Source organism: Sturnira hondurensis, unplaced genomic scaffold (assembly GCF_014824575.4).
Source record: "Sturnira hondurensis isolate 20B ecotype Veracruz unplaced genomic scaffold, ASM1482457v3 Scaffold0007406, whole genome shotgun sequence".
NCBI classification, from domain to species: domain Eukaryota; kingdom Metazoa; phylum Chordata; class Mammalia; order Chiroptera; family Phyllostomidae; genus Sturnira; species Sturnira hondurensis.
In genome coordinates this window covers 3,701,604-3,724,382 of record NW_028080037.1, presented here as the reverse complement: position 1 = coordinate 3,724,382, position 22,779 = coordinate 3,701,604, and the positions used below count along the sequence as shown (strand labels likewise).

Here is a 22,779-nt window from a genome sequence, read left to right as displayed (position 1 = left end):
ATCACCCCAAAAGGAAACCCCAGGCCATTGCAAGTCACTCCCCATTCCCGTGGCCCCTGGCAACTGCTGATCTGCTGTCCCTCTCTGTGGCTTTGTCTAGCGGACACATCTCATGTCAGCAGGATCATGCAACATCTGTCCTCTTGCGGCCGGATGCTTTCTTTCAGGGAGCATGTTTCCAAGATGCATCCATGCTGTGGCGTGTGTCAGCGCTTCAGTCCTTTTTTTAACAGCTGGATAGACGTGTGCATTCATCAGTTGATATTTGAATTTCTGACACGCCATCATCCTATGTTAAATACATGTATGACAGTTCTGTGTGGCCCTAAGCATGTATCTGCTAACCTGAGGGCATCAGAGGGCCGACGGCTTGAGGCTGCTGCGCTGGGTCTTGCTGTTGCCTGACCCCTGAGAACGGTTCTGGGAGGCGGGTGTTCTCTTCATCTTTCCCACTAGGAACTTGGGGTTCAGAGTGGTGAGAAGACATGCCCAGTAAAAGGCCTGCAGGGCAGCCCCCGACTCCACCCCCCCCAATAGCTTTTCTACCCACATCAGGGCAAACTGTTCAGTTCTAGAATGAGTGGGAGTCAAAGAGCTAGCTATGGCTGTGACCTTGAACTTCCCCATGACTCAGTTTCCCCATGTGTGCTGTAAGAGCCTCTCTCCAAGGCCCGAGCTTGCTGACGGGGTCACTCCCACCTTCCCCAGCATCCATCCGTGAATTAGTTCTGGTCTAGTCGGCTTAGCGGCACCTGAACACAAAGGCGTGGCACCTGGGTTGTCCTGATAACTGTAGATTCCTCCACAGAGCTGTCCCCGTGGCTGGGTGGGGAAGAATCAGCATCCAGAGTCCTCCAAGATGCTGATCCTCATTGAACTTTCCCTGCTGAAAGCCATTTAGTAAACAAGGGCGAGTGTCTCTCGTGATCTGCTCCGCCCCAGACAGCTTTCCTCCGACCCCAGTTTTCCAAAAGGACGCAGGAAAGGGAAGCGACGTCCCAGCTCGCGTGTCAACACTCGGCAGAGTGTTTCTCAACTCTCCAAGAGCACCTCCCGTTCTGGATGGCCGTGTTCAACTCCGCGAAGTCAACAGCCCCGCAGGAAACTTGCGTTACTGCCGCAAACCCGGGGCGGTGGATCGGCCGCCGGGCTGGCTCCTACGGAAGGCGCCCCCTCCGCGGCCAGCCCGCCCTCCCCGGGGCACCCCGCGGCACCTGCGGCCTCCGGGTGAGTTTCTGCGCGCCTGCGGGCCCGCCGCCCCCGCCGCGTGCCGGGGACTGGGTCGCCGGGCGCCCTTCGCTGCCTCCCTACGGTGGGTTGGAGGCTGATGGCCCCGCGGCGGCGGCGCCCGGAGGCCGCACTGCTGGCGGCCGCGGCGGCGCTGCGCCCCCTGCTCGGTGCAGCTGCCGCCCGGCGCTTGCGCACTGGGCCCGGGCGCGCGGCGGCCCCGGCTTTGTGTGTGTGTGTGTATGTGTGTGAGTGTGTGAGTGTGTGTGAGTCTGTGTGTGAGTGAGTGAGCGGCGGGCGGGCGCGAGTGTGGCCGCCGCGGAGCGCGAGCAGGACCCGGCGGCGCGCTCGCAGCCTCTCTCTCCCCGCCAGAACCATGTCGGGCAGGTCGGTTCGAGCCGAGACCAGGAGCCGGGCCAAAGATGATATCAAGAGGGTCATGGCGGCTATCGAGAAAGTGCGCAAATGGTAAGCGGAGGCGCCGCTGGGCGCCGCGGCCGCCCGACCCCAGATCACATACAAAAAGCCGGCGGGCGCAGCGCCCGGTCGCCCGCGGGCCCGGGAGTTGGAGAGGGCGGGCGGCGCGCCAGCCGGGTCACCTGCGCGAGGCGGGGGCCGCGGCCGCTGCCCAGGTGCGCTCGCGCCTGTCGCCCACCTGGCGCGGCGGCGGCAGAGGCAGCCCGGAGGCGGGGGCGCCCCGGGCCGGGTGGCCGAGCGGCGGGCAGTCCCCGCCGCGGCGCTCGGCTCCCGGGAGGGGGGCTCGAGGCCGGCCCCAGAAGCCATTTCGTTTTGTGCAAGTCACATGAAAGCGGCTTCCCGCGCGCCGGGGCCGCGATGCTGGCGGCGGAGGGGAGAGCGCGAGCTCCATTGTGCAGCGCCGAGCGGGCCGCCGCCGTCTCCGTCTCCTCCCCGCGCGCCCCGGGCGGCGCAGTGTGCCGGCCCCCGCGCCCTTGCCCGCGCCGGGCCTCCCTCCCTCGCTCCCTCCCTGGCTGGCTCCCTCGTTCCCTCGCTGCTCGCTCGCTCGCTCCCCGCCTCCCAGGCCCGGCGCCCTCGAGTCTGCGGAGTTTGCAGAGCGCGAGCCGTTTAAATTTAGCGCTTTGGGCTGCCTGGAGCGAGGGCTCTAGGCGGGGAAGCAAGATGGGGGCGAGCGCGAGGAGGGGACGCCGCGGGGCCCGGGGCCCCGGGCACCCCCTGCGCCGTCTCCGCCCGGCACCCGGGCGCGGGGCTCGGGCGAGCGACTGTTTTTGGCCAGAAACGGTCCTGGGCCGCGTTTGCCTTTCCCAAGCCAGCAGCTCGTGTTTGTTTTGCGGAGGGAGCCGTTGTTTTGTTCTCTGAGTGGGGGGGACAAGGGGACTCGGGGTTGGCTTCCAGCTTGCGCTCGAGTGTCCGGCGTGGCCTCATGGTAATTAGTAGGACCGACCGCTCGCTCGGCCTCGGCGGGGTCTGACTCGGAGTCGGCCCGAGAGCCAGGCCCAAGGCGCAGCGGATCGCCAGGTTAGGGCGGACTTGTTGAAAACTCCCAGCTCCCTGGTTTCAACTTTATTATTTTTTTTTCCCACGGCTTCACCAGGGTCAGGGAGGGAGAGGAGCGACGCTCTGGAGTGTCAGCGCCAGCGGGTTCGCCCCGGCCCTTTATTTAAAGCCTGAAAATTGGTCAGGCCCCCCGTGGCGGCTTGTGTTTATGTTTAGGGGTGTCATTTCTTGAGTAACGCCTTGGTCTCTAAAAACCACAGGGGGCGAGGATCCTGTCTAGCCGGGTCGCAAGTTAGCTGTCCTTTCTGAGTCCAACCCAACAAAAAAGGCAAGAGGAAAATCAATAAAGTCCACGTGCTCCCGGGCCTCCTATGGAAAAGGGCTGCCTGCAGATGGCCGGATGCCCGGCGGAGGGCTGGGTTTGGCTCCAATGGGACAAAGAATTTTCAGAACCGTGAGAAGGGGAGGCCTTCCAAAGTTGAGAACCAAGTCCTCGGGGGCCGTGGGAGCTCCCCTCGCGGCAGGGCACCCCGCGGCCGACTGTAGCCATTTAAAAATGGCAGAAACAGATGCAGGCCAAAACACACACAGGAAAACAAGCCCACGGCCCCTTCTCCCGTGCTCCCCTCCCCGGGGGGTTGGGGAGCCTGGAGTTGTCCCCTTCCCGCCTGTGCAAAGAAAGAACTCGAGTCTGGGCTGAGTCCCTTCTGTCGCCGCCCGGAGGTGAGAAGGGCACAAGGGGCGAGCTGCCACCCATTCTCTGTTCCATAAGGCGTGGTGGGACCTTCTGCCCCAGGTCGCCCTGCACCCTGCCAGCTGCTCCCGTAGGGCCCGCCTGCCAGCTGCTTTGCGGGGAAGGCAGATGGAGCGAGGGGGTTTCCCACCCCGAGCCCCGCTGTAGGCCCGGCCGCTTTTGGGGGGAGGGGAAGAGGACGGATCTCCTCCCTCCCTGTGTTTTGGGAAACTACTCCAGTTCTCTAACGACCTCAGGCTTTGGGACCTCAGGGCGGAGCGGCCGAGTCACTTCCGTGCGGTGACCTTGGGCAAACCCTGGAACTTCTCTAACCCTGGCCGCCAGGGGGGTCCTGCGCTGCTTCCTGCCCCTCGCCCCCACCCCGGAATAAGATCCCTTATCCCGGCCCACGGGGGGCATCGTTAAATGTCGTCTTTGTTGTAGGGTGGACTCTGCAGACACAAACATACATTTCGCCGGGTTTTTTTTCTTGTTCTTTTCCCCCCTGCCCCTTCTAAGCAAAAAAGGCTTTGCCTTATTTCTTGGGTTTCCCCAGCTGGGAGAAACCAAATCTCACCTGCCAGAAGCCTCTAGGACAGATTCCCCAGCCAGCCCTCCAGACTTTGGGTTGTTTATTAACTGTGCGGCCACCAACCATGCACCTGGCCACTGGCTGGAGGCTGGGTTGCCAGATGTAGCAATACATACATACACACACATACATATATAAATAAAAGACAGGATGCCAAGTTAAATTTGAACTTCAGGTAAACAAAATAATTTTTAAACATACTTTAAAAAATCCTAAGTATGCCTCATGCACTATATGAGACATAAAAAAGGGGGGGAAGTCCATTGTTTATGTGAAATTCAGGTTTAAGTCAGCATTCTCTGTTCTACGCAGAGGACGGTGGAGGGGTCTGGCACACTACCCAGCCAGGAAGCCTTGGGCCGTACTTCTGCCCAGCCCCGGTGACCCCCAGCCAACCCCTCTGCCAGCACTGCCCGCCTCCCCCCCTGGGAGAAGCCAGCAGCCAGCCGTGACCACCCCGTCCACAGCGGCGGTTCCTCCTCTTCCCCTCTTTCTGGTGTCCCAGCAGGGCAGGGTGGCGGAGTGTGAAGCAGCCAGAAGATGGCTGAAGGGAGGAGAAAATGGTGGCCCCTTTTCGGGAAACTGGGCCAGGGCCAGGAGGCCCAGTGTGGCGAGGCAGAGGAGGTGGGGGGGTCCCTGGACAGGAAGCGAAGGTTTAAGCTGAGAACTAGGCTTAGGCCGGGGACCCCCTGGGCCTTTGGTCTGAAGAGTCCCTCAGTGACTTTCTGGATACAAAGAGAGAACTTCCCACCGGTTGCTGGGCAGGGGCGGGGGCTGGTGTGTGCCTAGGGCCTCACCTCAGCACCCCCCCCCCCGGGGGTGCCCTCCCGCCAGGCACAGGGCAGGACAAGTGAGGGGAAGGCCTCCCGAGGTGTCAAAAACTAGCGCTGTGGGGGTGACCACAAAGTGAGGGAGTTCGAGCTCTCTTTCAAGGAGCCGGGTGACCCAGGATGGCCTTGCCCTTGGACCTGGACCTGGGAGAACATTGGAAATTGGCCTTGGCCTGGAGAACCCAGAATGGGTGCTTGCAGATTGCATAGGAGCCTGTGCTGGGGTGGCGGGGTCGGGGTTCTGTTTCTATAGCCAGTCCTCCTTTAGTTTTTTCATCCAGGAGCCCAAGTCTGGTGGGAAGAGAGAGAGACCTAAGCATGGCTGGTAACAGGGGGCCATGCGGGCAGAAGGGCCCAGGGTGCATGCAGGAGTGGCTTCATGCAAGGTTGCTGAATTTATGAATTTGGTAAAGCTTAGCCATTGATTCAGACTTTTTAAAAGATTGTATTTTTATTTTATTTTTAGAGTTGGGAAGGGAGGGAGGAAGAGACTGAGAGAAACAGCAATGTGTAGTTGTTTCTCGAGCGCCCCCCTATTGGGGGCCTGGCTGGCAACCCAGGCGTGTGCCCTGACTGGGAACTGAATCGGCGACCCTTTGGTTCGCAGGCCAGCACTCAGTCCACTGAGCCACAGCAGTAGGTAGGCTGGAGACAGCACGCCTGTTGGCCACTTGTTCGCCGCCCACGATGTGAGGTAATAGCTACAGCTGAATACCTTCATTGGGGTGGGGGCCGTGTGACCTGGGTGGGGGGTGGGGGCGGGAGTGGGAACTCAGCTGCTCCTCTGAGCCCGGGTGACGTTTCTCAAGGCGCTGCCAAGCCACCCACTTGGTGAGCCCCCCAGAGCTCACGTCTGCGAAACCCCCTCTGGCCCTCCCTGGTGCTTGCTCAGGGACTACACCTGAGCTCCTGGCGCCCCCTCTGCCCAGGTGGGGCAGGCCCCAGGGCGGGTTCTTAACTAGGGTTCTTAACACTCCACCTGCTGCCCTGCAGCCCTCAGCGGCCGCACCTAGAAATGCAGCTGAAGCTTGGGNGCGCTGCCAAGCCACCCACTTGGTGAGCCCCCCAGAGCTCACGTCTGCGAAACCCCCTCTGGCCCTCCCTGGTGCTTGCTCAGGGACTACACCTGAGCTCCTGGCGCCCCCTCTGCCCAGGTGGGGCAGGCCCCAGGGCGGGTTCTTAACTAGGGTTCTTAACACTCCACCCGCTGCCCCGCAGCCCTCAGCGGCCGCACCTAGAAATGCAGCTGAAGCTTGGGGGGCTGAGGGCTCGGGCCAGGGGTCGCCAGCCAGGGTGACCCTCATGACCTGCAAGGCTGGTAAGCTCTCTGAGGAGGCCTGCCCTGCAAACACTCATCCTGTCTGGGAAGGTGCCTTGTGTGTTGCAAGTCAACTGTTTGTTTGTTTGTTTGTTTGTTTGTTTGTTTTTTGAACCACAATGAGGCCATGGATTTGCTGAGCTTCTGGGGCCCCGCCCAGAATGTCAGTGGAGGGCTTGTGAGTATAAGCGCACCTGTGGTCACTTGCACAGGGTCCCGGCGGTTGGCACCTTGGGAGTGGGTTCCTAGTTTCCACGGGGGACGGAGCAGCAGAGGGTGGGCCCTGGCGTCAGAGCCTGTGTCCAGGCCGGATTCTGCCCCTGACCAGCTGTGTGTGACCATGAACTAGTGGAATGATTTCTCTGGGCCTCCCGTCCCCCGATCTGTGGAGTGGTGTGATAGTAGCCCCCCCATTTCACAGGCCCGTTGGCCATCTCTGGGAGAGAGGGCACGTAAATAAAATGCTGGGCACGAAGCTTCAGCACACAATGGCTATTATGATTGTTGCTTTGTCACTGAGACTGTTTCTCGGAACGCCCCTGTCCCTTCCTGGCACCTTCTGACCATTCAGAGTGGAGGTGGGGAAAGACTAGGGTAGAGGATTGTCCATCCCACCCCTGGGAGGCGGGGAGGCAGTGACTTACATACCTGCCTGGATGTCCTCCTTTCTGGGATGAAAGGGTCAGGGACAGGGTGGAGAAGCATCTGAGTACTGGCTCTGGGGGGGGGTGACTTCCCCTCCCCGCTCCCCGGGCCTCACTTTCTTTATCTGTTGAGTGGGGACCGAGTGGGGACCATGACAGTTCCTGCTGCCCAAGATCATGGGTAGATTAGAGCAAGTGTGTACAGCACCTAGCGCATCAAACACACAAAACAGCCACTGGTACAACCATCAGAGCGAGGGCCCAGCTTCCCCCAGAGTGAACGGGTGGGCCCCGAGCAGGCAGTGTTGGGAGCGGAGGTGTCCAGGGTGCGGTTGGCTGGTTTCGAGTGGGCTCGGGCACCCAGAACCCGCTGTGGTGGCTGTATCAGGTCTTACAAGCAGCGCACGAGGCACCCTCCCCACCCCTGCAACATGGAGGGGAGGACCCAAGGCTGAGATCTGGGTGGGGAAGCTTCGGGAGGTGTTGGGCAGCTCACCCACACAGGGGCTCAGGCCACGCATGGTCCTCAGTTCGAGTGGAACCTGGTCACTGAAACTGCCGAGGGCTCCCAGCAGTGACACCGCCTGTGCAGGTGCGTGCCTGGCCCCCGCCTCCCACTGCGGGTCCCTCGTATCAGCTGATTTCCTCATGGAGCAGACGGCAGGCCCTTCTGACCTCCTGCCTGTCCTGGGATGGCAGAGCCTGGTGCTGGGAGCTCGGACCCTGGAGGCAGAGCTGCTGGGGTTCGAATCCCCACTGTCCCTCTGGCGGGTTCTCCCAGAGCCTAGGTGCCCTCTGGTGTGTGGCCTCTGGGTGTCACTCTCTGTGTTTGGGGTAGGAAGTGATACGACCTGGTTTAGGGAATCACAGGGGTGTTCAAACTTTTGGTGTCTCTGAGCCACACATTAAATATGCTGTGACGTGTAATCACAAAAAAATATCGGTGTTTTAAGTAAGTGTACGATTTTGTGTTGGGCCACGTTCACAGCCATCCTGGGCTACATGTGGCCCGAGGGCCTCGGGTGGGACACTCCTGGTAGAGAATGACAATGGCTTGGAGCAGAGTGGTGGGGGGAGGAGGGTGGTCCTTATTGTCCTTAATGAAAACCAGTCACACCCTGACCGCTGAGGCCCAGTGGGTCAGGCGTCGTCCAGCGAAGCGGTGGGTCATCGGATCCCAGTTGCGGCACAGGCCTGGGTTGCGGGTTCCATCCCGGGTCACAGTGCGAACCAGAGGCAACTGATTGATGTATTTCTCACGTCACTGTCTCCCTCTCTCCTTCCCTTCCCCTCTCTCCAAAAGTAAATACATAAAACCTTAAAGAAAACACTCACCCCTTTGCCTCCTCACGGCCCGTGATTCTCTCCTCTCCACCCACAAACCTGCCTGTAGCAGTGGGCGCCCTGCACACTGTCCCCAGGAGCTCAGGGTGCGGCCAGCAGGGGGCGGGGCAGCTGCACAGACGTGGGCCTTCAGACCCTGAAACACGGGCCGAAGCCCCCGCACCTCAGGATTGGTGCCTGGGGGCCGCCCTTGGGCCGCTGGGCATGCAGCTTTGCCCCTGCTCTGCCGCCTGCTCCGCCCCTCCTGATGGTGGAGGCGGGGTGGTTAGTCCAGATGTGTGGCCCTGCTTCCCTTCCCCTGACCTCAGTCCCCCACCCCACCCCCAGGAGGAAACACCTGGCTGGCCTGAAGCCCTCTTTGCTGCCCTGAGGGTTTGGGTGGCCCCGTTTGCTGGCTCCGTGGGGCCCGGTCCCCCTCATCCAGAGGAGCCATCGCCACCGCCCAACCAAGGTACCAGGGAGACTTGACCAGGCGTTGTCTTAGGTGAGCCTCACAGCAGCCTGGAGGGACCGACAGCCATACGTGGTCCTGAAGATGGGGACAGGGAGCCTCTGGTGGCAGTGACTTGCCCAGGGGCCCAGTGACCATCAGAGCTGGGATTCCAACTGGGACCTGGAACTTGTTCTCTTAACCCGAGGGGTCATTGTACCACAGCTGCCCCGAGGGAGTGCAGCCAGTGCCCCCACGGAGGGGCAGGGCGCTGCCCCCGAGGCCCCTGGTAACAGGCTCTCCCTCCTCCCCCGCAGGGAGAAGAAGTGGGTGACCGTGGGCGACACATCCCTGAGAATCTACAAGTGGGTCCCTGTGACAGAGCCAAAGGTTGATGACGTGAGTATGAGGGGCCTGTCCCCCGGAGTGTCCCCTGCGTGTCCTCTCTTGGGCTGAGTGCCCCCTGGTTTGTCAACGAGGACACACCTGTGGGCAGACATGTCCCTCCTCGGGGTCCTGGGCACCATGGTTTGGGGGCAGCCATGGTGGCACCCACAGTCATTGTCACACCAGGCTGTACATGTGCCAGGGGTCACCTCCTTCCGTCTTCACACCGAGTCTGTGGAGCTGACCACTGTCCTCTTGTACGAGTGGGGGCCCAGGCTCGGAGAGGCGAAGAGCCGCCCAGCAGGTGTCGGTGTGTCTGACTCAGAGCACACTTGCTCTCCCAGCTCCCGGAGAGCCTTCCCTCCTCTCCCTGCAGAGAGAGTTCTGCGCAGGGAGGCCTGGGTGGCTCTGGGTGGGGCGGCGGCTGTGACCACTAGAGGGAGCCCTGGCGGCTGTGCCGGATCTTAGGGAGGGACCCGTCCTTGATAGTCCCTCCTGGCCCCTTAGTGGTGCCCAGGCCAGCCACTGTCATTGCCAGTCCAAATCCTGACCGGTCCCACCTCTAGGCCCTTTGCACGGGCTCCTCCTTGTGCTTGGGGTGCCTGTCCTGTGCACGGTCCTCTCCCTCCAGGAGGGCGGCTCTGCTCAGCTCCCGCTAAGCCACGTGGTCTCATCCGCTCCTGGCCGCACAGTCATGATTGGCAGGTTTCCAGGGGCCGTTACAGGCAGGGTTAAAGCCCCCCTCCGCCGTCTTCTGTTGCCCCTCCTGGTTCTGGCCCGGGCCCATGGAGCCTCCCAGGGCTGCCTTCCCCAGAGGCCCCGAGACCTGGGCCTTCTCGGCCTTTGGTGCAGGCGGCGGTGGATGGGGAGCAGCGTGCTGCCAGGCTCCTCCGCGGCAGCTGCGGCTCGGCCACTGTCTGTGCCGTGCACACCGTCAGGTGCTGGGAAAACGCCGTTGCATTTGAGAAGACGCGATCCCTGCTCTCAAGGAATTTATAATCTCGTTGGGGGAAGATAATTATAGAATAGCATGAAACAGACAGCAGGGGAGCGAGTGCCAAATGGATTGTGCTCAAGGAGAAAATATAATATATGGGCCGTCGGGAGAGAGTGGGCTGCCCCGGGCTGGGCAGAGAGCCTGCTGGATTTGGGGTTGGACAGACCAGTCCCTGGCGACCCCGTGACGCTGGGCAGGGGACCCCACCGCGCTGGGCCTTAGTCCCTTCTTTTGTGCAACCGAGCAGTGACACCCAGGTCCTGGGGTGTCTGCAGCAGAGCTGAGGTGACGCGTCACCCGAGAGGCCTCACCCCAGCGTGGCTACTCAGACGGCACTCAAGAAAGGCTCATTCCCTGTCTTCTGGGGGCCAGGACGGACAGACGGGCATTTCCCCACCCCCACTCCCTGGAGGGCGGTGGGTCGCATGCCTGGCTGAGCATCGGGTCCCCTGGGAATCTTGGAGAAATGCGGGTCCCTGGGCCCTGCCCCAGTCGGCTGAGTCCGCATCTCTGATAGTTGTGGCCTGGTGGACGACAGCCGTTCTTTTTTCTTTAAACACCCAATTGCAACATGGTTACACCCTTTTTTTCCCTTCAGAACATGAAAACTTTCTTTTAAATAGATAAAAAGTGTTATAAAATTCAATCGTCACCCTGAAAAAAAAGAACGTTTTAACCTGAGCCCATTCGTCTGCCACACAAGTCACTCGCTTAAAGTGGTCAGGGCTCCGATATTCAGTTGTGTCTGTGTCACTGCTGTGGTTCCAGAACGTGGTCGTCACCCCAAAAGACCTTGGCTACCGCCACTGCCCCCAACCCAGGAGCCTGGAAACCACCATCTACTTTCTGTCTTTATAGGTTAGCGTAGTCTTCAAATGTGCCTTTGTATACTGTGTATCTTTCTGTAAATTGTTCCCCATCCCCCCATACACCCCCCACCCCGCTTAGCTCCTTCCTGGGAGACACCCAGGGCTCACCCTTCCCGGCTGCCCCCAAACACGCGTATCCATTTGTTCTCTCCTGGCCCAGAAATGGCAGTGTTCGCCTCCACGCCTGTTATGCAAGCGTCTTGGAGACACTGGAGATGTGTTCGACGTTGACATTTTTGCAGATGGTTCCCCGTCATTACACCAAGCGCTGCCTTATTCTCGATGATTGTGACATCACCCTACACTGAATGAATGCTCTGTGATTTGTTTAACGAGTCTCCTCCCGATAGACATACGTTGCTTCTCACGCTGTCCTGTTCCAGTTGTAAGACACGGAACCACGCGCAAAAAGCACACCCTCCCCCTCCCGCCTCCCCTGGTCTTGCTCTGTGGTGCAGTGGGGACGTGTGGACTCCGCGTTTCTCCTTGGCTCCCCTGGCTTCGCCGTACCGGCCCAGGAAGGTGACCGTGGTGGCCTTTTCCCCAGACCCTCTCCCTGAAGGAGGAGCCGCCTCCTGCCAGTCAGGAGGGTTTAGCCGCACCCCCCAGCCCCGGAGCCCCCACCTCTGCAGGGCCCTGGTTCCAGAGCAGGTGGGTCCCCCTAGTGGGACACGTCCAGTAGAGGCCACCGAGAGCCCTCCGGAGACTTACAGGCTCTGAGATGAGTCAGCAGAATAAAACACTCGTGCCACCCTCCAGGGTCCTGCTCCTGTGTGCACGCGGGGTGGTGACTCGGCTTCTGCTCCGTTTTCTCCTCCAGAAAAACAAGAACAAGAAAAAGGGCAAAGATGAGAAGTGCGGCTCTGAGGTGACCACGCCGGAGAACAGCTCTTCCCCGGGGATGATGGACATGCACGGTGAGCTCCCCGCCGCCGGCCCGGGCCTGCCAGGGCCCTGGCTGGGGCGCTGCCCTCGGCCGGCCGTGTTGTGCTCCCCCGGCAGGTCCGTTCACATTCCAGGCCTGGGGTAGGAGGGCCCGGCAGGACTGGGCCTCGGTGCCAAGGAGCAGGCTCAGGGAAGGGGAAGAAAGTTCCTTCCCCAGCCCAACACGCCAGGAAACATCAAGTAAGAGCCTCTTCTCATGCAGGGACAAAATCTCACAGGCGCCCTGGCTGGTGTGGCTGGGTTGGAGCATCGTCTCATACCCAAGATGTTGCAGGTTCGATTCCCGGTCAGGGCATGTGTCTGGGTTGCAGATTTAACCCCCAATTCCAGTGCGTACAATCCTTGGTTCAGGTGTGTACAGTAGGCAACCAGTCGACGTTTCTCTCTCTCCCTACCTCTCTTTCTAAAGGCAATGAAAAAGTGTCCTCAGGTGAGGCTCACAAAAAACATTTATCGCCAGAGGTGTTCTGGGACATAACACTGTTCTTTTCCCCACCTAGGCCTGACGTACTGCGCAGATGACTGTACGTCCCATGTGCTGTGTTGCTTCAGCCTGTCTTTCTTTGTTGTCTCATTTCAAAAGCTCTCACCATTGTCCCACCGAGCAAGTCCAGGCTGGGGACCTGCCTCAGCCCATCGGCAGTTGTGTTGACCCCACTGTTTTTTCTTTCTTTCTTTCTTTTAAAGGTTTTATTTATTTATTTTTTAGACAGAGGGGAAGTTGAGGGAGAAGACACGGAGAAAAACATTGATCTGTTGCCTCTTGTGCATCCCCCAACTGGGGACCTGGCCTGCAACCCAGGCATGTGCCCTGACTGGGAATCGAACCAGGGACCCTTTGGTTTGCAGGCTGGCGCTCAGTCGACTGAGCCACACTAGCCAGGGCTAAGTAGATAATTTCTTAAAGGCTTGGCATATTAGTAACTGACATTTAAGAATCTGTCATAAGGTGCCAAGTGCCTGCTAATAAGCCCATTTCATCACCTGGTTTCATCCTGAAAACAAACCCCACTATACAGATGAGGAAAGTGAGGCTCAGAGTAAGGTGCGGTCACTTGCCAAGAGGCGGGAAGTTCATAAATGCCTGTGCTCGCGTGCGCTGTCCTCTGGAGGCAGGATCCAAGTGTGCGGCCGCTAGAAGAATCTAGAGTAACACTCCAGAAAAAAAAATCTAGAATGCTGAGCAGACCAGGAGCCATGCTCGCCTTCCCGGTATCATTTCCACTTTATTTTATTTAAATTTTTTTAAAATTTATTAATTTGAGAGACAGAGAGACATTGGCTTGTTGTATGTGCTGGCTGCTTCCTGTATGTGCCCCGACGGGGGGGGGGGGGGGTGGAACCCGCCCCCATGACATACTGGGGTGATGCCCCAACCAGCTGAGGCCCAGGACTCGTTTCCATTTCAGCACCTGTGCGGGGAGGGCACACGAGTGGGAAAGTGCTGGGAGAGGTGTGGGCCTGGCTGGATGCCCCCGCGGGCTCCGGTGGGGGGACAGCCGTCCTGCTGAGGCAGTGAGGTGTTGTGGGGAGGCTGCCCCGCCCCGTCCCGCCTCCCCTCCACCGCCGCTGCGGGGTCTCACCCGGGGCTCTGCTCCCCCCACAGATGATAACAGCAACCAGAGCTCCATCGCCGAGGCCTCGCCCATCAAGCAGGAGAATAGCAGCAACCCCAGCCCTGCGCCGGAGCCCAGCTCATCAGCACCCGGTGATGGCGCCAGCTCCAAGGCCGACGAGGCCCAGGCCGAGGGGAAGGAGCTCCCCGGGGCCGAAGGTCTGTGTGCTGGGGGGTGGGGATCAGGCCCTCTCTCTGTCCAGCCTTCCTTTCCTTCAGGCAGGTGCCGAAGGAACTCAAAGGAGGCCCGGCCACGTGCCGGCCCCAGGAGGCCACCAGCAGAAAGGCAATCCCTGGGTTCATGTTCTTAGGGGTACCCTTTAAAAACCACACAAATCTGGTAATTGGAAAATAAGTGCTCTGGAGAATTATAAAATAAGAAAGGGGAGTGAGGTGTCTTGCCCCAATATGGGGGCATGTGGCGGTTTTAAATCGGGGGGTCAGGGAAAGCCTCACCGAGCAAATGAGGGGAGGACGCAAGCCGCCTGGCTAACTGCCGCGAGTAGGGGGAGCCGTGCAAAGGGCCTGAGGCTGGAGCACGCTCAGTGCGGCCCTGGGCAGACTGGGCAGGTGAGGGGCCCAGACTGGAGATGAGACCAGACAGGAGGCAGGGCCCGGAGTGGGTGGGGTTCCACAGGCTCCTAGGCAGACCAGCCTTTCGTGCCGAGTGAGACTGGAGCCCCTGGGAGTCAGAGAGCCATGACCTGAGGGTCACTTTGGTTGCTGTGACTGGGAGCATATGGGAAGGGGGGGCAGGGGACTAGTGGCCGGGCCGCGGCCTTGGGCCAGGTGGGAGAAGGTGGCGGGGCGGAGGAGGCAGGAGGAAGGGGTCTGGCTGTGTGAGCGTGCGCATGGGTGTGTGTGTGAATATTTTGAGGTCTGTAGACTCCTTTAAATGAAAACTGCTACATTTCGACGGTCTCTGACTTACAATGCTTTGACTGATGGTGCTTCGACTTTAGGGGGAAATGAAAGCTGTAGGATTTGGAAGAAACCGTACTTGTTTTAATTTGAACCTCCCCAGGCCAGCATGTGCGGTACCTCCTTTTTTGTGAGGCCAGGCCGTGAGTCACAGCGCCCAGGCTGCCCCATGATCGTGAGCCAGGGCGCCTTGGACATGGGACGGACTGGTCACATCTGGGCGACACCTGCCAGCCATGTGGCCTTGGGCTGGCAGTGACTCCTCCTGCACACCTTCCTCTTTCCTTGTTTATAAAACGAGACATATAAAAGTTGCCTCTCTGGCCAGGTCACTGCAGGAAAGCATGCGAGAGAGTGAAATGCCCCGCCGAGCCTGGCGCTAAGAGGGGCCAGGTCAGCCGTAGGGAGGAAGTGACCCAGGGCGCCAGGGGCAGGGCTGCGCAGGACCAGGAGTGGGACACATCCCGGCTGCTTTCCTGTCCTGCTTTCCCTCTGGCCTTGGCCTTGTTTCGCCCATGTTTGGGGGCTGTGTCTCCTTCTAAAGGACCGGTTACAGGAATCACGTCCTGGGTTAAGGCTTCCTTCCATAACTGCCGAGTTTCGGTACCTCCCACCCACAGGCCTTACAGGTCCAGGTGGGAACCACAGCAGGGTCCTCTCCGGGCCACACCAGGCCTCTGGTCCTGCACTCAAGCCCCCCGCTAGGGGCTGCCTGAGCTCCCCACGTCCCAGGTGGGTGCACACTGCCTGTGGACAGAGTATGTTGGTCACCAGCTGTTGACCTTGCTTTGAACTTGTTTACTGCTGACTGAGTTCAGGGAATGACATAATGTTCAAACTCCCTGGACTAAATTTAGGCCCCAGGAAAATAATTTCCCCTGGGTGAGTTCCAGTACTGTTCTGCTAAGAGAGTCAGGCCCCTGCGCTGAGCCCTGCACCCTCCTCGAGCTCCGAGGCCAGTTCCCACTGGGCGCTCGGGCCAGGCGAGGGCTCAGGGTGACTCCCCGGCCCTGGCACCCACCGTCCTCTCTCTGTTCTCCGTCTCTGCGGACTTACCTGTTCCTGAGAGTCCCCGGACACGGGAGTGGTACAGCAGGTGGCGTTTTGCGTCTGGCGTTGTTACTTAGTATCCTGTGTTCGAGGCTCACCCACACTGTAGCGTGTGTGGGTGCTTCGTTCCTTTCTATGGCGAGTCACGTTCCACTGCACGGACGGACCACCCGGCGTCCGTCCACGCCTCCGTTCGTCTGCATTCGGGCCGTTCCCTTCTCCTGGGCACTTCGGATAGGGCTGCTTTGCACGCTCGCATGGCGGTGTGAGTGCGGGGCCCCAGGAGTGGCGTGGCCTGGCCGCCCGGTAACGCTGCGGCGTTTAACCCAAAAGGGAAAACTGGAAATACCGAAGAGATGTCAGGTTCCAGGGGAGCGTGCTTCTGTGCCCCACAGCACCCCTTAGTCTCTCCCACCTGGGGTCCTTCCGCTGCTTGGGTACTTGTCCTGTCATCCCCATTAATCCTCGGTGACTCACCAGGATGGCTACTGTCCGCCTTGGTTTTACCAGGCTGGTGGGGAGGGGAATCTGAGGCGGAGGGGCCGGGTCCCCACAGGACCCAGGTGGCAGTGGGAGCGCTGGAACCCAGGCCTGTCTATCAACAGACACCCGCTCCTAGGCGGAAGCCAGCCCGGGAGAGGGCTGACCCCGACCCGACCTGTGGCAGCAGGAAGCCGCGGCTCAGGCCGTGGTGGGGTGTCTCAGAAACCCTCCAAAGGGAGGCATTCTCGAGTATTTCACTGCACTTAAAAATAAACCAGGGTGGCCTGTGTCCCTGGGGTCCTGAGCTCCTGCAGAATGGGCCCCTGGGCAGGGTGGGTGGATGGGGTGGGGGCGGGCAGGGAGCCCAGCGCAGGAGGAAAGAGCCCAGATAACTGGCGGAACGGGATTCGCTAAGTAAGGAGTTGCTGACAGGATGCTGTGCCGCCATCTTGTACACTCTCGGGTGTAGAGGAATTTGAAAGACGTGAGAAATTCTTCCAGAATCCTCTGCGATCCCCACGTGGGGAGAGAGGAGACTTAGGTGCAGGTAGGGGACGACACCCACAAAAATGGGACTAAATCTTCTAAAATGTGACTGGGGCGGTGGCTGCGGTTGGTGTGAGATGATCCGGGATTTTCACCTAGATTTTTTTCTGTTTTCTGCTTCATGGTTGGAGCGCGCCGTGTCCACCAGAGGGCGCCATGTGCACGTGGCATGAGTCTGGCACATCCTTGAGGCAGGTGGTCAGAGGTCACCCTGGGTGTGCAGGAAAGGGTCAGAGGTCACAGGGCCAGCACGTGGCCTCACTGCTTAAAACGATACCTCTAAAAAATAAGCAAGAGGCCTTCCGGCTTCCCCTTCCCCCATCCCCTGCCCCCACCTTCGCTTACTGTAGCCCTGACAGACTGCCAGGACGCCCAGTTTCCTGGTATTTTTAGTAACTGGTCCATCTGGCCGCCCAAATCACATGCCTGAAAACAGCTTCTGTCATCTTGCTTTTTCCTTCAGATGCTTCTGACGAGCCGAATTCCCAATCTTCAGCGGAAAACTCGATGAACAGCTCAGAGAAGGTCGAGCGGCAGCCGTCTGCCGAGGCCGGTCTGGCTGCAGAGGCGTCCTCAATCTCTCAGGTACCTCGATCGAGGTCTCAGAGGGGCAGCCAGGGCGGCTGGGTGCCCACTGGGGCGCCGGGGGTACGTTGAAAGGTGTTTTGGTATTTTGCTGTGCTGCTTTCTCGTTGGACGACTGGAACTTCTGTGTGTTCACGGGGCAGGACGCCTGAGCCTCCCGGGTTGCCCCCCTGGGTGCCGGGGCTGCAGCGCAGGGTGTAGCCAGAGGAGGGTCCTTTGTTTGCCCCCGTAAAGGCCTTGCCTGCTCTCAGTGACCCGAAGCCAACTGCCTTTAGAGCCGGGGAAATAAATTTCCAGAATCCTCAATGCTGGAGAAAGCTTTCTCTGGAAACGTTTTGCAACAGACCACACTCCCTCCTGCCTGGCCCCCCTTTCTGGGTCCTCACTGTCCGAATCTGGTCTGAGGCATACGGTGCAGAAGCAGGTGGCCTGGGTTCAAATTCCAGCTCTGTCACATAGCATACATCCTAAGCCTCAGAGTCTCCAGCTGCCAAAATGAGAACCCAGAGCCACCCCGAGGACAGGCTGCAATACGGTGACAGAATATGGGTGACCCGACGAAGCTGCGCATGGGACATGCCTCAGTGCTGCTTCAGCCACCCCCTGCCCCCACTGTCACCCTCTGTGCCCCCAGAAGAGGAGTGGGGACTCAGTGGTGTCCCAGCGTCAGCAACAAACTGTGTCCACTGTGCTGAGCGGCTCTTGGTGCCTCAGGAGAGACTGGCCCGTGGTGGCAGAAACGGGGTCGAGGATGGGGCTCAGCTGGACTTGGTCTGCAGGTTGGGCGGCCTTCAGTCAGGCCCTCCCAGGGGACGTGCCCCTCAGGTCTGGGCATCTACATACCCGTGGGTGTGCACCATCCCTTCATCCCACGGAACAGCCCCCAAACGCGCAGGGGCACAGAGGCAGTGTGGATGGGAGAGGCCCGCGGGGGCAGGAAGTTTGTCGAAAGAGACCTGGTTAAATAAATCTGGGGTCGTGTGTGAAACAGTCTGGCCTGCAGCTGTTCAGAGGGCACGCCTGACCCCGGTCCTGATGGAGAAAAGCAGGCCACGGAGCCTCAGGTCCAGCCCAAGCCCCTCAGATGAAAAATAAAAATCGAAGCCTCATGTGTAGTTTGTACAGCCCACCAGTGAGCTGGGGTCTCCCAGCCTCCTGAACTCAGTGGAGGAAAGGTCAGCTTGAAACTTAGATGCTCCACACCCTGGGGGCATCTTGTGCTCCTTCCCCCCTGAAAAATCGAGGGGTCTCGTGCTCTAACCCGCCCCTACCTCCACTGCCAGTGCTGGGCTCCTGGACAGGAACTGGGCCTCTTCCAGCGCTTTCCTGCCTGAACAGACACAGCCAAGCCCCTAGGCCTGCGAGCAGGGCGCAGATGCGCTGTAGCGAGGCCAACGGCTCGACGTCCAGGTGCGGCCAGTCCTGTTTCAAAGAGAGGAGCAGGCTCTCCATCGGAGCTTTCCCACTCTTCTCCCTGCTGTCCATCCTGCCGAGCTCACAGGCCTCTTCTCTCCTTCACCCCCGACCCCCTCCCGCTCCGTCCCCCAGTCCCCCCATCACGTACAGCACTCCACCCCTCTCTGTGTTACATCGCCAAGCCCATGCCTTGTCCCCCGCGTCCAAGGGCTCTGAAGAACGCCCCGACCTTCTCCTGAGCAGGGCCCCCCTTCCTCAAAGAGAGTGGCCCGCTTCCTCTGCGCCTCTGGATCGAGCTGCCAATCGCTGGTGACAGGAAAAAGGGAGGGGAAGACAGCGCCTCCTCTGTCTCTCTGTGGTATCTGCTCTCGGGATTGGCTCCAAGGAACTCCCGCACATCTTACATCAAGGCCAGGGATCTCTATTCAACATTAGTTGGGCACCCACTGTATACCGGGCACTGTGGCAGGTGCTAGAGACCCAGGGTGAACCAGCAGACGGGTCCCTTCCTGTTTCTGTGGGGTTCAGGTGTCTCGGTCGGGGAAGCCAAGACAGGGAGCGGCTGACACAGGGGTGACAAAGTCACAGCACACACTGGGGGAGACCAGCACAGGGCAACGCAAAGGAGCCTGACATCAGTGGAATGTTCTAGAACGGTGTAGGCAGGGGGAACCGAAGGAGCCCAGGTCTGGACATGGATGTCAGCCCGAGGGATGGAACGTGAGGCCAGGCCCCTGGAGACTGGAGGGCAAGGAAGAGGCAGGGGCAGGGGCCTCCGGGCCTTCCCAGCCTGGTGAGGGGTTGCGATTTTGTTTGGTGTCAGTGGGTTTCAGATTCTGTGTGTCGTTTCTGTTCTGAGACGGACACTCGGCTGCACTGAAGACTCTGCAGGGGGCTGCTGTGTCATCTCATGGGCCTGGGCCCAGGGAGAGGGGGTGGGCTCGAGGGTCTTCAGAGGTGGAGAGGAGGTGAGGGACTCCTGGGCTCCCGGGTCAGCCCCCAGTGGGGACAGGTGAAGTCAGGAGCTGGTCTCAGTGGCGAACACACACCCCACACAATGCAGGTGATACATCATGGAATTGTACCCCTGACACCTGGATTTCACTCACCGATGTCCCTCCAGTAAATTCAATGTAAAAAAAGACTGGGTCTCAGGTGACAGGTCAGGTTGGAGAGGCCTGAGGTGGCTCAGCGGGATGGTCCCGGAAGGCTGGGGGTGAGTGACCGTTGAACCTGTTTTTGAGTCAGGGGACTTCTTGGGAATTTGGTGACAAACCACAGACCCCTTCCCCAGAGCGACATCCCCATGCACCTGTGACAAAGGCTGGGCGTCTGCCCTGGCTAGGCCTGTGCTGGGCCTCGGGGAGCAGCTGTGTGCCGGCCAGGCTGGCTTAGGCCTTCAAGCTTGGAGAAGTGAACCTGAAACTTGTGTGTAAATAATTACTGTGGCTGTGAATTACAGGTTGGAAGGTGGACAATGGGGACATCTGCTCCAGGAGGGTTACAGGGAGGGAGAGCTTAGAGGTGGGGGGCACCTGGAGGGAGGCTGGTGTGATGGGAACAGGCAGGACCTGGGTGACTGGAGGCCTGGGAGACGGGGAGTGTGGGCCAGAGGCCCCCCGCTGCTCCGTGAGCCTCCAAAAAAGTCCACGCTTGCTGAGCCGGCCAAGGGTCCTGCTCTCAGTACCCTCTGGGGCTGACCTTGAACCTCACGGCTGTCCTAATCAATCTCCTGGCCTGGTAACCTGCCATTCTCCTCTTTCTCTCCTCCCCCCCACCAAGGATTTAGAAGGAGGGCCGCCCTCCAAAAAGATGAAACTGGAGGCTTCGCAACAAAACTCGGAAGAGATGTAGACGTCCGCCTCCGCCTCCGGCCGCGTTTCCCGGGAGATCCATCCGCAGGCTTACTTCTCCAGCTTCCCCGAGCGAGCCCTCGGGTTGGAACTACTAACTTTCCAAGTTTACCAAGTGCAAATCCAAGAAAACCTAGAACGGCGCGACTTCTCGGACACTGAAGAACTTTCTGCTGTGAAGCAAAACACTCGAATCTTGAAGTGACTGTCCTTGTGGAGGCGGGTTGACAGCTCAGGAGTGTCAGACACTGTCTCTGAAGCCAAGATTACGTTTGCGTTGCTGCTGTATTGTTCCCCCCACCCACCCACCCACCCACGTCTCTCTTTAACGATATAAGCTATTTGAGGGTGGTACCCATCAGGAATTCGCGTTTCGTCGGGGCTTGTCACTGTTCCACCGATTCCTCCCGCTTTCTTTTTTGTGCCTTGTGCCCTTGAGGTGACCTCTGGCATGTTTTCCTGGTTGTTTTGCATCTCCCTTTGCAAAGTGCCCTCTCGGTTTTGTTGAGGCTGCCACTGCCCCGGCCCTCACATCTCGCTCCTCCCTGCCCGGGGACTTCAGTGGGAACAGAGCAGGCAGGGAGGAGGAGAGCCAGAGGCTGCTGGAGAGTAGGACCTCCTTGGCCACCTGCCCAGCCTGCAAGGTCCGAGGAGTCTCAGATGTCAGGGCACTGTGTCCCCAAGCACCAGCCACTTGATATGCTCACCTCCTCGGGGCATCTGAGCCTGGTGTTTCCAAGCGTCCCAAATGGACACGCAGAACCCTTAGACTGTTCTGGCGCTTCTGCCCTCTGCCCCCACCACTCTCCTTTCCCCAATGCCGCTAAAGATGGAATGGCTTCTATGGCCGACGGCAGGATGGGTTCTTCGCCATCAAAGGGTTGAGGAGGCGGCCAGCAGACAGCCGGAGTAGCTGCTGCTGAACTTCCTCTTCTAGGCCAGGACGTTGCTGGGATTTCAAATCCACAGGAACCTGCTGCCCTCTGCCTCTCCAGGACCCCCCAGGCCCCACCCTGGGGCGGGGGCAGTGCGAGATTGCAGTCCAGGAAATCCGCCTGCTTCTGCGTCATGTTCCTGACCCCATGGAGCCAACCGTTGGATCTTGTCTCATTCCCAGGACACTCCATCGTGGGTCCCCAGCCAGGAGCAGGCCTTGGTGGTTCAGCCGTGGAGGCCAGAGGGAGGAGTTGGACAGTTTTGCCCACCTCCAGGAAGGGGCGGTTGGACCCCCATCCCCATTCCCGCCTGCCGCAGGGCAGCTTCCTCTCACTGAAACAGAGCCACCCCCTTGGACCAACCACCTAAATGTTTGGCTCTGAGGCCCCTTGCCCTTAGTCGCTATGGACTTGTCAGACCTTAGCCCTTCCCCTGAGCTTTCTTTACTGCACTGGAATTCCAGCTCCCTTTGAGTTGTGTGTGGCTGGGGGGAGGGGGCGCTGCGGGGTTTTGGTGGTGGTTTTGTTTCTTTTTCGTTTTTTGGTTTTTTTTTTGCTAATTGGTGCATATTCGGGTGCCACCTTTGATGCCGGGCGCTCTCCCCCGACCACCATGGAAGTGTCTGCCAGGTTCCACTTTCTACGAGTTTCTGAGGGCGAGGCTCTTGCTTTTTTTTTTTTTTTTTAAAGAAGAGCCGATCTATTTCCTGCACTTCGAGAAGAATCAAAATGTTCCTGAATTTCAAATACCTCATGCAAAAATGTCTCCTGAAATAAGGGAAAACAAACAAACTCTGCAAATCTCAATGTTGAAGTGAGCGGTGGCCGAAAGGTTTCTGTCTTAAAAAAAAAAAATCCTTGTCGGTTTGGCCCCTCGGGCAGTCAGCTCTCCGAACCGGGCTCCACGTTACCTCTCAGCGACCCCCCAGGCGGCTTTACCTCCAGATCCTGTAGGGTTTGAGTCACATTTTTCTTTGCAGCAAAACTCCATTCTGAGAAAGGATGAATTTGGATGTTTATTTCCTGCTCTTTCTGGGAAGCGAGAGGTGACAACCAGGACAGCTGAAAGCGCATCGCGCGTGCGCGCACACCTGTGCGCGTGCGCCCACAGAAACAGCAAGTCGGTCGGGGTGCCCTGCGCCCCTTCTGTTGGCCTGTCCAGACAGGCGAGGGGAGTCAACGCCATCCACGACGCCGAGGTTGTCGTTCGTTTTTCTCTGAAGTGCCTGAAGGTAGGGACGGGCCGGTGGTTCGGACAGACAAGGCCACGCCAGGCCAAGCGCCAGCAGCCCGCACTTGACCCTGGCCGGGAAGGCCTTCCACGGCGAACAATGAGACTGCGAAAATCCAGATGTGCTTCCTTCCCCGCAGCCCGCTCCTCGGAGCCGCTGTCCCCCAGCCTCCCCGCGCCCGCCCGCGCCTTCTCCCACCGCAGAAGCTAAGACCTTGCAGCTGGCCGAGCCAGGGCGGGGGTCCCAAGCGAATGCCTTCCGCGGACACCAGGCCCCGTGGCCTTAAGGGCTCCCAGGGCAAACTCACTCCCCGAGAAACTTGAAGCTGGGGACGCTGCGGCTACACATTCCACA

General features: G+C 59.5%; 1 protein-coding gene across 1 annotated transcript; it reads left to right on the top strand.

Moving 5' to 3' along the window:
- Window positions 1-752: 752 nt before the first annotated feature.
- Window positions 753-22,048, top strand: BCL7A (BAF chromatin remodeling complex subunit BCL7A). Its single transcript, XM_037052014.1, has 7 exons — window positions 753-1,227; window positions 1,600-1,695; window positions 8,909-8,990; window positions 11,665-11,761; window positions 13,396-13,563; window positions 16,868-16,989; window positions 20,188-22,048. The coding sequence occupies exons 2-7, from the start codon at window positions 1,604-1,606 to the stop codon at window positions 20,257-20,259; spliced, it is 633 nt and encodes a 210-aa protein (XP_036907909.1). The 5' UTR covers window positions 753-1,227; window positions 1,600-1,603; the 3' UTR covers window positions 20,260-22,048.
- The last annotated feature ends 731 nt before the right edge of the window (window positions 22,049-22,779 follow it).